Here is a 16116-nt window from a genome sequence, read left to right on the forward strand (position 1 = left end):
TCAACAGACATTCTTTGGTGATGAATTTTTGATAGGCCTAGAGAGCAAAATCCTTTGGCCAAACAATGTTTTTACCCTTCGGAGATAGTTCAGTAACTCTCCGCTTCAGGTGGTAGCAGGGAGCATCCATAACTAAAGAAAGTATAAAATTAGTACCTCAACTTAGTTTCCATTTTTTAAAAACATTCTTGATTTTTACATTTAGGTTCAGTTTAATTTCATCTGTCCTCTAAGTCCTAAATATAACACAAAAGGAAAACAAAAAACAAAAACTCTAGATCTTAGGAATCAGAAAGCAGACAATTGTTTCTTTTTAAGGTAAGGATTTGTTTTCCTTTCTATATGTGAGAAAAATCGTATCTTTATTTCTCATAGTAATAATCACATTTAATGCCTTCTTGCTGTTTTTCTATTACTTCATATAAGACAGTTCTACAGAGCAGTTTCAGTTATATTCTATTGATGCATGCACAGAGTTCTAATTAACATTAATGGACGTATAAGCATGCCACGGCAACACACCATTTTAAACTTCTTGAATTAAACAAGACCATATGGTTTAGTGGTGCATAGTTGAATGATAAAATTGGCCTTCTGGTTTCCATACTGAAGGTTTGAATAGATAAACTAAGAAAATATTTTCAAGGAAATTTTCCTTCCAAGTCTACATATCCTGATAAATTCACCCCTACTCTGATCTTCCATCTGAATATCCTTAGTACTAGTGTATTTACCCTGCAGGGTACTATTTACATGAGCTAATATAATATATTGCAATTATTCTCAAATGTCGTCAGTTGTTTCTGCTTTATTTTCCCAGATTATAAATTCTTTGAAGACATAAACTGTTGAGCCTAATATTAATTCATACCTTCTACAACTATTTATTAAACATCTACAGTGAATTAAGAACTGTGATCTGTACTGGAAAGTTAAAAATGAATAAGTCAAGGTTTCTGCCTTAGGGGAGCACATACTGTAGCAGAAAAGATAAGAAAAACAATCAATACAATGTGCAGTCTTATAGTAAAAATATATGCAAAGTTTTGTGTAAAGAGAGTTAACAAAGAAGACATTAACACTCTTAAACTTTGCCCACCTACATTGACTAGGTCCAATTATAATTGGGATATGGAAAACTCACATTATTTGCAGAAACAGCATCTACAGGGTCACAGGGCCAGAGAAGATTCAAATAGGGGAGAGAACTCCATCCAGACAAGCTGATAGATGTAGTGTGGTCAAATATGAACAATGTCAAGGTGGTAATCAAAGAGTCTTTCATGTAAGTGGGATTAGCTAATTTAACAAAGCAAAATAGCCAAGGTAAAATGTAGATTCTGATTTGGAAGAGGGAAAATTGGGCAGCTGAGAAATAAGGCAGTTTTAAAATTAAAGGGGAAATATGCCAATGTTTTCTCACTGTAAGTCAATGGGAGTAAATGTATTTGCCACAGTATCTAAAGTCTATTAGTATGATTTTAAATTCTAGCCTTTGATATTAAGTAATCTGTAAGGCTGCATGATTTTCTTGAGAGGTGACAACAGAGAGCTTTACCACTACATTCATCCGATGATACACTCATCTGAATGAACTCTGTAAGACAGAAACCACATTTTACATTTCTTTTACTTGTGGGTTACAAATTTTTTAATTGTTGAATACAGGCGTGATAGTCATTTTATCAGCATTCTCTAAGGGTAGCAAATAAAACTAAAGAGTACTCATCAGTACTTCAAAATGTAATGCAAATACAAGAGCAACGACTTTTGTATTAATGTGGACCATAAAGACTAGAGTTTAGGGAAATATTTAAAACATGTCTTGATCCAAAAAAGCATTTTCTTACTTGCAAAGCATATGAGTAAAAAGAGAAGTTTTAAAGGCACTGCCATCATCAAGTGACAACAGTGGAAGAGAAAGTTACTTAACTTCAAGTCTATCTGATTGCATGTGAAATGTCTGACGAAGTTAGAGTTCCCTGTTTTTAATTTTTTTTCCAGTATGGGTCTTCACTAGAACATCATAGCCAGTACAGAAAAAAAAAATTTAAAAACAGACAGGCTCATTTCCATTCTACATTTCACATGCAATCAAAAAGACTTGCAAAAAATAGTTCTCTCTCCCATCCTCCCTCACCGCCTTGGGAGCACAGACTGAGGAGATGAGAGGTAACCACCCACAAAAAGGAAGGAAAGGAGCCCCCTCTTAGATTACCATGCAGAATTTTATTTCCATGTAACATCAAGTATGCTTTTGTTAGAAAGAAAATAAAACTTATGTTGTCTAAGAGCTCAGCTTTGTAAATTTCTAAAATTACATTATCACCCAAATCCAATTTAAAATCTAAATTAACTAAGCTCGATGGGCAGAAAATATGTCTGCAATTGCCACTCAGTGGACAGCTAAATCTGAGTCTAGCTATACATTCCAGAAAATCTAAGAGATTCTGGAGAAAAAAAAATTCAAAAAATGTACAGCTTTCTTTATCAGCCAGATAACTAAAGAAAAGGCATAAGACTTCTGAATTATTCAATATATCCTTGAGGGACTGGGGGATAATTTCGGTCATCTTTGCATCCCCAGCACCTCACACTGTGCCCTAAGAAGAGTAAGCCCTAAATAAGTGTATGTTGTATTCAAATACTTATTCAACTCTCCATTTTAATTATTACTATTTAAATTTTCTTCCTAAAAGATGTTTTCTAAATGATGGCTCTGGCTATGTTTCTTAGAATTTAGTTTAAAAACTGCAACAGTAATATTTGCTTAATAAACCAGTGAAATTTAAAAAAATAAATGATGGATTAAATTTTTTTCTTTATTACTACTCTGAATCCTTTATTACCTCTCTAGAGTTCCACTTTCAAATATTTTATTATGACTAATATTCCATTAATTCTCTGGATTTAAGACTATGAGATTACCTAATCCAGCATTCCCCAAAACATATCCTGTGAAACACTGGCTCTGAAAACAATGTTCACAAGTAGTTCCTCTTGAGGGTTGAGGAGAAGTTTCTATAGTCAAACCAGATCAGGAAAATCTAGGTTACATGGGTTTCCTAATAAAGACTTCTTACAGACTTTCTTACGCTGATGTGCATTATTGAACATGTGGTATTTTGACGCACCATTATTTTATGCTCCACCAGAAAAGTAAAAAAGAGTTGTCAATCAAACCATGACACAATACTTTCTTATCAAAATAATTTTTAAGCTGCATCCTCATTACCAAGATGATGAAATGTAAAAACAGCTCATCTTAGAATTTATAAAACATGGTAGTATGCAAAGTTTCTCCATTTGATGACGGGATCAGTTTTACAGGGTATTAATAGAATGAGTGTTCATAATTTGGGAACTGATGATCTTCTAGTCCAAAGCCCTCATGAGGAAACCAAGGCTCAAAGAAGTTATGTGACCTGGTCACACACCTGGTTAATGAGAGCAAGCTCCTCGTTTGCAGCTTTCCTCATTTAATTCTCTCATTCAATATATTTCTCTCTTGAACCAATGCTTTGTTGTACATTATCATGCCCATCTTCCACTAACCCATGTGCCCACAGCCTGTTCTCACCCCTACACCACCATCCTCCCCTCCTGCTACCTCCTGCTAATTATAATTACATCTACGCGTTCCTTCAATATCCTCCAGGAGGACTGTCATTACTTCAAATCCTAATCCAAGAAGCTAGTCAGCCATTCTGGGCAGAAAGAAGCACGATGCTTCTTACTTCTTCTACTCCTTCCTCCAATAGTAAAGCAAAGGAGGAAATGTGTAAATAGAATCATAAAAACACGAAGTATGTAACTCCCTCCATTCTATAGATAACAAAATTTGGACCCAGAGTGGCCATCTTTCTCAGAATGTGCATTCCTTAAGAACAGAGATCACATTACTTACTACGTGGCATTATTCTGATACATAAGATGCTGCTACTTGTTCATCACCATTCATTCATTCAACGAATACTTATTGAACACCTATTATGTGATAGACATAATTCTAGTTGCTAAGACGGAGTAGTCAACTCAACAGACAAAAAAATCTCTACCTTTCTGTAGCTCACTTTGCAGGAACCAAGGGTTTTCCTGTAATAGAAATAGATTTTGATGATCAAACCTATCAGCATTCCCAGACTTATTTGATGTTCCACCCCTGACTTTTTATATTTTTCCAGTTTATTCTCCCTTACAGACAGGGATTAAAGTTGCACAGAATAAATTTCTGGGAAATGTCAGATAATGTTAACACTTGAGGGTAATATCTATCTGTGAACGATTTGACAAGAGTGTATTTCATTCTAAGTTTACAGATGAGGAATAGGAATAAAAGGTACAAAACAGATTCTGGGGCCAGAAAGCAAGTTGGTGGTAAAAACAAACTAGTAAATGCAGATTATGCTTCCAGTCTCTTTCTTCATCAATACCAGTAACAGGACAGCAAGCTCTGAAACTTGCTGTGATGTTATTTAAAATTTGCACAAGAAATATTAAACTATTAATCAAAACGGAATATGCCACGAAGAGCATATTCTGTGAGCGAACATGCATTTCTGTAACAAAACAAAATCTTAAAAACTATAGCTATAGAATTTTAGATTATCTTTGCTTGCTTAAAATTTAAGTAATCTAGCGAGTTAGATTACCAGTCCATTCTTCACTTGCAATTACGTGGTTGAATACAATAAATATATCTAGTGTTGAAGGAAATGCTTACCATAGTAGTAACTGAGTAAATTTAAATTCTATAAATGTGTAGCTCTTAAAAATCACCTAAATAACGGATATCTTTGTCATCACATGGTGTGTGTGTGTGTGTGTGTGTGTGTGTGTGTGTATATATATACATACATATATATATACACACACACACATGTATTTTGGCTGTGCACACAGCATACAGGATCTTAGTTTTCCGACCAGGGATTGAACCTGCACCCCCTACAGTGGAAGCATGGAGTCTTAACCACTGGACCCCCAGGGAAGTCCCCATGTTATATTTTTATAACATGCATTTTTAAGTGACTATTACAAGAGCAAATATACTAAATGTAAAAAAGAGAGAAAAACGAGGTAATTAAAATAAATAAAATGGGGATTTTAAATTTTCAGATGGTTGATTTCAAATGCAAAGACACAAAAATAATTAGAGATAATTTGCCACTGCATCTCGGTAAAATCTATTCAAAGCATTTTAAATTAAAATGTATCTAGCAAAAGCGGCCATAAGAAATTCAGTCTCTAAATAAAATGTTTGGGATGAAGCTATAAGCTAGAAAAGACTGACAATGAATATTCATCAAGTATTTAGCCTCAATATTAGCGACTCTTTGTGAACTCTCATTCACGTTCCACTCCTTCATTAAACACGTGTTTGTTAAGAGCAAAAGATGGCTCGTTTTAATAAATCCTTCTATGATCTGTCAGGTAAATTACTGTGAACATGTTTAGATAAATAAACTTCTAATAATTCTACCTATATGATTCCCCAAAAGTGCATATTGTCTAGATAAACTAACTCTGTAGAATTATCATTTGTTTTCAGAACTGATAATATTTTATATTCTTTAGTCGTTAATTAGAGAATTTCTCAAACAAAATTAAAATTTACTTTTTGTTCATGCCCATTTTATCTCTGTTGCTACTAGATTTTGCTATGTATTTTATAATTATTAATGTATGTGAAGAATTTATTCTATATTTAAGAAAAAATTAACAAAATCCACATTTAACAAACCATATGCCCAACACCTTATTCATACAGATGTATTTATCATTCTATAGCAATTTAGCCTTGTGCACAAACGACTTTTAAAACTCATCTAATAATCATATGCTGTACAGCAACTTTTCAGCGTTAACTAATACTTTGTTATATCACGGAGCTACTAAAACATTTTGTTTTAGAAAAGAATATAGCTGCATTAGAGTACTCATTAATCAACATTTTAAATATAATTTTTCTTAGCTTCCAAAAATATTTTTATTCATGCAGAAAAGGATTCATGCTTAACAGTCAACACGTTAAACTCATAACATTTTCAAGATTCTATAAAAATTCAAAACATAGCAAAACAAAATGTGAAATTTTCTTTAATTCTTGGGTGGTCTGCTGAAGAAAATTTAGCTACATATAAAACTATAAATTACTGTTAAATCAGCTATTTGGATACAAGATAAGTTAATTTATGAAAACGTGTTTTAGTTTATAGAAAGTCTACACATGATAGACAATTTCGATGAGACGTCCAAGCACAAGGGAGTTGGAATCCTGTTGAAAATGGAAAAAGGTTTTGCACTCTACAAATACTGTTTGAACATCATATAAGCAGAAAAATTTGTGGTTGTAAATCCATGTGTTCTTAACTGAATATTCTTTACATACTTTTAAGTTTTCACAATGCACCTATGTGCTAATGATATCAATAACCTTTCATGCGGTGAAAGAATGTAAATCTAGTGCCATCTACTGGGAAAAGTAGATACCGTTCAATCAATTAATTGCAAATTATTTTGTGAATTAGGGGAGTTGAAATTTGAATGTCTATTGTCTTAAAAAAAGTTTGTTTCTTAAAAAAAAACTCCCCCAAAGCACTTTCAATACAAATAAATAAGTTAGGTAAGATGAACATGTAAGAATGGTGAAGTTGGAGAATAGAAGGCATTAAACTGAACTCATGGGAGAGAATTTCATTGGTGATATCAATACAGAAATAGGAAATTATACATTCTGACTAGAGTTTTTATATTGTTTTGTGTTTAGAAGGCAGGCTCTGAATCTGTGGTCAAAGAGACCTCTCTTATGAGTATCAGAATATCTAATAAAAAAATCTTGAAATTATATGAAAAATTGTATAGGTGCACATATGTATTTTCTGGAGGAGAAAAGCCATAACTTTTATCAAAAAAACTCACAAAAAAACATGGAAATGGTTCGTGTTTTCAGGACGCAAAATGGTTAAAAATTAAAACTAATATAGAAAACCAATCTATTCAGTAAGTGAACAACACACCAATGACTTCAATTTTTTTAAGGTAAATACAATGTCAGATGCTATTAATGAAATATTGCCAGCTCAAACTTGAATAGTAGTATTCCTTGTTTATGGATATTGCTCTGGTGCTTATCTGTATTTCCTCTTTACAAATGCAGAACTTAAAGCACAGCAAACAATATTAATTTGCTCCAGAGAAAAGCAATCAAAAGAACCAGAGTTTTTAGTTCTCATGGTAAGTGTAATATGTACTTATTCCCTTCCTCAAACAGTTTATCACCAAAACCCAAATTGTTTGAGAGAAGAAGTAAAAGCAAGTTTGGATAATATACTTTGAATCTGTGTTACCATTTTTTTTGTGTGTGCTGTTGTTGTTATTTGTTTAGCTACAATGTGATTTATACCTGAGAAATCTACCATATTGTATTAATGCAATAAAGTGAGAAAAGAGAAAGTTTTTTTACAATATATTCAAAAGGCAACCAAACGCTGAACTTTAATTTAACGTCCTCATTAGATTTATTTGAGACCCAAAAAAGCCTCAAATAAATTTGTACTGTCTGTTATAGCTATCACTTCACCTACATGTAAACTTTCCAAATGTTTATTCATTCATTTAACAAATATTTATTAAGTGCCAGGCACTGTGCTAAGCTCTGGAGCCACAAGCCCCTGATTCTTAGAGAGCTGTACTTACACAGATGATAGTCTATGACTTGCAAACACCATTTGCAAAATTTCTGTCTTTAAGACTTCTAATTTCTGCATTGGAATATTATGACATAATATCTTTACAAGCTGCATAAACTGCCAAGTGGCTCTTCAATCCATGGAGACTGTTAAATATGCCACTAAAGTCAAGAGTAACAACCACATATTATGTGTATGATGTTAGAGAAAAGCACAATTTATCACTGTAATTAGTACTATTTAGACAAATACTCTCACTTGGCTGAAAGCTACCATGATATCTAGTCTAACCTACAATTAGACTTCATTTCTATCAAGCAGTGAAACTATGTATAAAATTGTGCTTCCTAATCCCTCCTAAGATAATGCTTCAGTCTTGATTTAGATGCAAGGAATTCTAATGTTCAAACATGGAAAATATTTCTGTCCTCCCACCACAACCAAGCAGATTTTTCTATAAATTCCCAGCCATTAATTAGTACTGAGTTTTAAGATTTGACTAACCCAAAGCCAAAGTAAAAACAATGACAGTTCATAAAATCACAGAATTTCAGAACTGAATAGATTATCTAATTTAAATTCCTCATTTGAAAAATAAAGAGACTGAGATCTGGAGAGGTTTACTGATACGTTCAAGGTCTCACAAGTTAATGACAAAGCTGTGGTTAGTTTTCTGACTCCTATTCCAGTGCTCTTTTTAATACATAAAAGAAACTGCTATAGGAAATTAAGAAGAGCTCTGAGAGAAAAAAAAATTACCTTTAATTACAAACATGAGCAAACCATAACTCAGATGCACTTAATAAGCTCTAAATTGAAATTATGCCTTATTTAAAAATAAGAAGAAAAGGAAGTCGAAGCTGAAAAATGATAGGTCAGCCTTCTGGAATATGGCCTTCATATAGGTCAATCCAGTTATAATCAACTTTAAGAGCCTGTTCCAATTATTTTTCAGTTCTGGAATTATTTCATATTGAATAAAAACTAAAATTAGTAGGGTACTGGCTAGGGAGCAGAAATCTTTTTGATTTACAGAGATTTTTGTTGCGATGGGTTTTGACCAGGGAACAGTAAATTAAAGCAAGACGTCAAACTTTTACCTTAATTTCCTATATCTCCAATTTTGACCTCTTCCCTTTCTACTTGTATAAAGTGATAAAGACCAGAATTTCCATTTCAATTTCATTTTTATTTTTCAAAATTTAAATAGTTTGTTTCACATTATTGTTAAACTTAGCAATTTCTTCAACATATTTATGTTTCTAAGAGTAAAATTCTGTCAGAGAAATGGATGGTAACAAAGATTTTGCTAACATCAAAGTTATAAAATACGTGGACACTGGAAGACTGAGTCTCATAACACTTTAAAAAATACCGGGTGCTTGAATGGCTAAGAAATTATGGAATACTATTTTAGTCAAATCATTTATCAAAATAAAATGGGTTTACAAGCCCTAAGTAAGAAAGACCGAGTCTCTCTGAGCTTCCATCAGTACTGGATAGTAAGAATAAAAGAAATGTGTTGTATGTTTATAGGACTTGAATCTGGTTCAGCAGGATGTATAAGTAAAATAAAGAGATCAAAACAACAGATTGAGATGGTTATTTCTCAAACATAAAGTACATTTGTGGTTCCGATTAAAGTAAAAATAGTTAAATGAAAGATGGGACATATTTAAATGTTTTTAAAAGTCTATTGTACTAGAAAAATACAAAATATATATGTATGTATATTGATACAGATGTCTACAGTGAACTAGTGAACATTTATATATAGTGCTTACTACATGCCAGCCACTGTTCTAAGCGCTTTCCACATCCTAACCTATTTCATTCTCACAGCAGCCCTTTCAGGTAAGTACTATTATTATCCCCATTTTACGAACAAGGAAGCCAAGGCACACAGCCAGTTAAGTGGCAAAGCCGGAATTCAGATCCAGTCAGATTCCAGAATTTGTGTGCTCAAGCATTGTACTATAATGGTTACTTCTTAAACATTACCAGCTTTGTTGAATTTATCTTTGAATCATTTGATATCAAAATTTAAAGACACATATTTTGATTAAACAATTTCATTATGAAACACTTTAATCCCACAGTTGTCATATATCGAGGGATACCATGTTAATTAATAAGCTTCTGTAAATACTTAGCCTCCTTGGTGTATGACAAACTCATGTTACAAGAACTATGCTAGTGCTCTCATATCTTGGGTTGTTTTTTTTTTCCCAGTGGAAAACATGGTTATGTATCAGTTAAATAACTTTCATACTACAATTATTATATGTAGTATATCATTATGGAAAAGTTCCACATGGCACAGGAACTACATTGGTTGATGCTCTCCCTCAAGCTTACATACAATTCAACAAATAAACCTTGTCAGTCCTACAACTTGAATTTCTCTCTTATCTATCCCCTTCTTCCCAAACCTACTGTAATGATCATTGTTAAGGCTCTCAGTACCTCATGAGTCCCTCCAGCCTCAAGCTCCTCCAACATACTCAATGGTGGCATGCAGGGGCATGGCGGGGTAGGGGAAGCGAAAGTGTCAGGAAGAGTGGTTGTGGACCCCATGCATTAAGCTTCATTGGCCTCTCAAGTCACCACAACTAGACATAAAATCTATTTTTTTTTAAAAAATAGCGCATTTACTATTCAAGTACAGCTTCAAGACAAAAGCCTTATCCTTCTAATTAAGCCTTTTAATTAAGTTGCCATCTCCACCTTCTCATAGAAATATCTGGAACTAGCACTGAACCTTCCATCATACTAAATCAATAATCCTTATAAAATGCAAATCAAGTCATTTTACTCCCCCTTCCTCCCTTCCCCAAGATTTAAGTTTTTTAAAACATCATATAAGGCACTACATGATTTGGCTACCTTCCTTACCTCTTCTACTTGCCCTCACCTACCCAAGCTAGCCATATTAAGTAACCTGCATTTCTCTGAACATACCTTGCTCTTTCAGGTCTTCATGTTTTTCCCACACTACTTCATATATTAGAAATGTCCTTCCCTCTCCTTGGACATCTGGCTAACTCTTGCTCATAGTTTGAAATTCAACTCAAGCACTATATCCTCCATGAAGCCCTCCTTAAACTTCAGAGACCTTCCCTCCCTTCCAAAATCTCTTCCCCTAAGCAAAGAGCTAGAAGCATCTTCTGGATTCCCCTAACATCCCAGGCATAAATACTTTTAGTCTAGTCTTATCACCATATGGTTCAATGGTCTTCACACAGTTCCAACTCCATCTTGTGCTTGTTAAAGAAATTGGCTTGATCTTGTTTATCATTGTATCCTCACTGCTTCACACAATGTCTGGCACTCATAGTTAATATTCAATGAATATTTAATGAGTTGGAATTAAATTCTTTATACAGTATAGTAATAGAGATATGTATACTAAAAGAAAATATAAATAATATTGACAATAATGTTCACAGACTATATCTGGCCATAGTGATTTTCATAATAAAATTAAAATATTAAACATGAAATAAGCACATAATAAAATTTTGGACTTTTATGTCTCAGTTGTTTAAATGCTTAAACTCCCATTTTTAAAAAGGGTGGTGGCTCTAATTTAAGAACCAGTGAACACATGCTATATTAGTTCTCTTTATTTGGTCATTGTTAAATAGAACATGTTTTCTTTATAATAACTAACTTTATTACACTAAAGTTGCTCGTTTTAATTTTTTCTTTCTAAAGGAATGACCACATGTGGAATGAAAAGCATTTTCATTATCCTTTAACGAGATGAATGTCCTATTTTGTGTGATTTGGAGCAGTTTCTTATCAAGGCTGCCAGCCTCTTATGAACATTACGATTTTCAGATTGTAGTGTGCGTTAAAGAACAAGAAGATATCATGAAATATTAGTGACAATTATATACTGAGCGAGGAAACTGGACAATGTTTCCAGGGGTTGTAAGGACTGTGGAAATGAATGGTACTCAAAGTAGAGTGGTGATTTATAACCAATTTCCGTCTTCAAATTAGGGCCCAAGTAAAAGAAAACGAAATTCAGCAAAGGATTATGGTGTATCATTTCCTGCAGCAGAAACACTCCCCCACCCGGACCAGTGCCCTTACTAAGTATAGTACAAGAAGCAGCAACCTGAGGGAAGCCCACAGGCTCGCAGGGCTACTGGCTGGTTCTTTGTCACCAAATGCAGCAGGTTGAATGCAGACATCACTGTGATATCTTCACCAACAAAACGAGAGGCAAAGAACAGGGGCAAGAGCTGAGTAAGACAAAAAAAGAAAACAAAAACAAATTAAAACATCACAAATGTTAAACACATTCACTGCACGATTGATGGTTACGGTTTTATCTGGAACTGAACACACACACAGTGCTAATAAATTTCAAATGCCTATTTTTCATATGGTGGGCTTACTTTCAACCCAGGCTTATTTATATCTTATGAATAAAATACACACTATATAATAGCAGTGTAATCTGTGAACACATTTTGCAAGAGGTTGAGAAAAGAGACGAAGTTTAAAACACTTGAAAGGAATTAACATTTACTGAGTTCCTAACAAGTGACAGGAACTGTCTAGGGCCAAATATAAATATATTACGTCATTTAATTCTTACAATAAAGCTAGAAGGTAGGTTTTATCACCCAATACACATGTGAGGAAGCCAAGGCTCAAAGGTCCAAGGGCACAAAGCAAATAGCCAGTGGAAAAAAAATTAGAAAACCTTGTTCTATACAACTACAAAGCCCCGCTCTCTCCTCATACCACGCTGCCTTCTTCCAGCAATTATTTGCAAATCTCCCTCCCTGGAGAAGACTGCAAAATACTGTAAGATTAAGAGATTTCTTTTGTTAGAGTTTCATATTTTTAAAAAAATAGAGTCAAATAACCTAAGGACAACTAGGAGGCTTCACTTTATAAATAGTGTTAAGTTTGAAGAAGGCATATCAACCATGAATTTTCATTTGATTTTATGATTTATAATTTCTAGATCAATTCTGTAAATAATGTTCAAAATCTAGCCTTAAAAAGGGTAAAAATATTTTTTAAAGCTTTTGGAAATGAATCATGTGGAAGGATCTCAAAACTGGGTGAATGTTAAACTTTAAAGAAAAGTTCAGCTAGGATTTTCCTTAAAGTTTTGTACAATCTTTCAGTTGGTAAAGATTAACTTCTAATGAAGGTGGAAGATACTAAATTAACAGTAACTTCTAATATTTTATTTTAAATTAGCATTATAAGTGACCTTAACTACTAAATGTCCAAAAATGGATATAAATTTAACGTCTCGTTCATTTCCTGACCCTCATCCCTCACACCACCCCCCCAAAATAAAAGTCTGCTCCTGGTCTCTTCTGACCTCCTCGAAGAACAAACACATAATAAACAGTAATATATTTTACCAAATCATTCTGGAGTATATCTGACACAAATCTGCTTGTATTAACATGCCTGAACTCTGATTTCTCCAAACTAAACTCACTACAAAACTAAAACATTTTTGTGTTACTAACTGGAGACAAAAGGGAGGAAGAGGGAAGGTAAGTATCACAATGCACAGCCTGAAAGAACCATTAAACATAAATAAACATGTCATTTTTCACGAGTGACTGCAGAGCAGGGAAAAGAGAGCATTCCTTTGGAGCAGACTACTGACTAATAAAAGATCAAAGGTCTATACCTCACAACACTATAAATAAAAATGTATTTTTTTCCTGTGACCTTCTCTGTGAGGAATAAAGTACGCACGGTAAATGTAATTACTTAGCAAAGCTGCAGCCTCATTGTGCTCCTGCAGCTGACTATAAAACGTCTTCCTATCCTGTTTCATCAACTGCTGTACCAGGCGGCCTGCGCGCCTACCGATGGCCACGGCCATCTGGCTTGTGTCAAAGCCAGCGCACAGGAAGAAAGGGAGTGATGTCACTCTGCAGGTCAGGCAAAGAACAAAGATGCATTCTACAATGAAAAGCTGAGGGCCTCAAATACCAGGGGGCCCTCCAGCATGATATGACGGAGTGATTTAATGTTCTGCCGGTTGCATTTATTTCTACCCAAATAGCCAGGGCTCCATCTAGTGGCAAATTAGTTTTGCCCAGTTTTCTTTAAAAGTGAACCCAGCTACATTAGCACCAACAAAGTAGAGCAACAATGTGATTACTTTTAGAGCTATCTAACCTTTTTTACACTGAAGAATGCAAAAGTACAATTTATCACAGTGCTCTCCATTGTCAAATCCTACAAAGCATGCATTTCATAGGTTAGGATTTGATATAACCCTAATTATTTTAATGTTTGCAAGGATAACTGAAAAAGTAGCTAATTTTGCAAAAATGCATATAAAGTGACATTACGTACACACTACCCTGAAAAAATGTAGCTGAGGTGGAAAGTGAAAAACAGTTCTAAAGAATGGATACATGCATCTGGATGCCTTGGTGAAATCAAACTCATAGTTATATTCCACAAAAGAATCATAGTTAATATGGCTCTAACATGTGACACCAGGAGCAACTGTTCTTTAGAACAGAAAAATGAATATTTTTATGCTGAAATGATTTAACAAATTTAATTTTTTTAACAAATTTAATTTTTAACTAATGTTCTTCCACTTAGTTTTTCTTTCTTTTTTTTTAAAAAAATATTTATTTATTTTTTATTTTATTTTTGGCTGCATAGGGTCTTAGTTGCGGCTCGCAGGATCTTTGTTGAGGCATGCGGGATCTTTTGTTGTGGTGCACCAGCTTCAGGGCACATGGGCTCTGTAGCTGTGGCACGCAGGCTCTCTAGTTGAGGCACACGAGCTCAACAGCTGTGGCACACGGGCTCAGTTGCCCCGCGGCATTGTGGGATCTTAGTTCCCTGACCAGGGATCGAACCTGCATCCCCTGCGTTGCAAGGCGGATTCTTTACCACTGGCCACCAGGGAAGTCCCCACTTAGTTTTTCTTAGTTTATGTTTGCAATAAATGAAATCAAACACTGACAAACCAATCTAAACTGCAGAATACATTTAGATGAAAGATATATCACAATGGATGGGTGTGATCTATGAGATCAGACTACCTGAGTTTGAATCCTTGTCCGGCTCCTAAGGAATTGTGTTACCTTGGAAAAGTTGCTTACCCTCTCAGTGCCTTAGCTTCTTCAACTCAAAAATAACAATTAAATAAGTTAATTGGTAAAAAGTGCTTGAAATAACTCCTGGCACATAGTATATGCTCACAAACATTAGCTCTTATTATTATTTAAATATACAAATATTTGCTTTATTTCAGAATTATATGAATTGGAAATTTCTAACAGTCCATTTATACCCAATCCTACTTAGGGTTAGCAGGCCATTCTGCAAACATAGAATCCTATTTAGGCCAGAAGATGTACTACTCTTGGATTGATTTCCATGGTAGGATAAAGATCTCCTCAGGATAATAGTCGATGAAACCCTTGCCATATGGCAGGCACCGTTCTAAGCACTTCATATTTATTAGCTCTTTTAATCATCAGGAACTTATAAGGTACATATTATCATTTTCCCATTTTTAGATGTAGAGATTGAGGCGTAGGGAGGTTAAGTAATCTACATAAGATTTTAACGGCTGGTAAGAAGCACAGTCCTTAAGTAACTGGACGGAAAGATTTAACAGATTTGAACCCAAGCCATCTGTTATAGTTCCAGGGCCAGTGCTCTTGACCACTACACAACTGGCAATGAAAAGCCTGAGGTTGTTACCAATCCACTCTAGACACTCTGATTCTATGTTCTCCTAATAGACAATGTGGCTGATAGATTTAATCTTTCTGTCCCACCACATGCAGCTCCTCTTTCCCTTTCACCTTCAAATCGTTTCTCTAAATGCCTTGGATACATCTTTAGGATATATAACCTAAAGATGCCTAGAATTGAGTCCACTTGCACCTACCAAAGCTTCAATATGTTGATAATACGGTACTTTTGAGAGTCAAACAAACCAACAGCTACTCCTCCCACTCCCCCCGCAAAAATATCTGAGTTTCAATTAGGCAGCTTTTTTCCCATTGTGCTCCCTGAGCTGCTTGGATGAGGACCCTAGCCAGAAACAATCCTAAGTCCAAAAAGAGGCAAAAGAAGCACATTCTTCTAAGTGGTGACAATCTTTGGGAAAAGAATTAGCATTAAACACCCCCTAGAAATCAGCACTGAGCAAAAACCACCCAGAAAATCTATAATTCCTCAAGTTTATCCTCAACTTCTTCACTTTTGTATTGCTTTTGACTCAAATAATTGCACTGATGAATAACATTTATAGATAACCAATATTTTTTTTAATGCCAGTCACAATTTACACATCTTTCTAATCTCCCAGAATATCTAGCACACCACTTTGAAATTATTTGGTGTTAAAAAATATGGGTGAACAATACCTAATGAGCAGTATCACACTATGTGT

The 16116-nt window shown here is 34.4% G+C and overlaps 2 protein-coding genes across 3 annotated transcripts in view; both read right to left on the reverse strand.

Annotated features, from left to right (window-relative positions):
* Nucleotides 1-16116, reverse strand: part of MSRB3 (methionine sulfoxide reductase B3) — a 164274-nt gene that overhangs the window by 120887 nt on the left and 27271 nt on the right. The window contains 1 exon segment of the mRNA XM_079938328.1: nucleotides 11818-11944. Coding sequence (XP_079794454.1) covers nucleotides 11818-11944 — 127 coding nt within the window.
* The window catches only part of LEMD3 (LEM domain containing 3), a 144943-nt gene that overhangs the window by 6335 nt on the left and 122492 nt on the right, over nucleotides 1-16116 (reverse strand). For both annotated transcript variants that reach the window (XR_013830655.1, XR_013830656.1), the window contains exons 15-16: nucleotides 11818-11944; nucleotides 4059-4095 (exon numbers count right to left, since the gene is read on the reverse strand). The gene's annotated coding sequence lies outside the window, so the exon portion shown is untranslated. The remainder of the gene's footprint in view (nucleotides 1-4058; nucleotides 4096-11817; nucleotides 11945-16116) is intronic.

Source organism: Stenella coeruleoalba (assembly GCF_951394435.1).
Source record: "Stenella coeruleoalba genome assembly, chromosome: 11".
Classification (NCBI taxonomy): domain Eukaryota; kingdom Metazoa; phylum Chordata; class Mammalia; order Artiodactyla; family Delphinidae; genus Stenella; species Stenella coeruleoalba.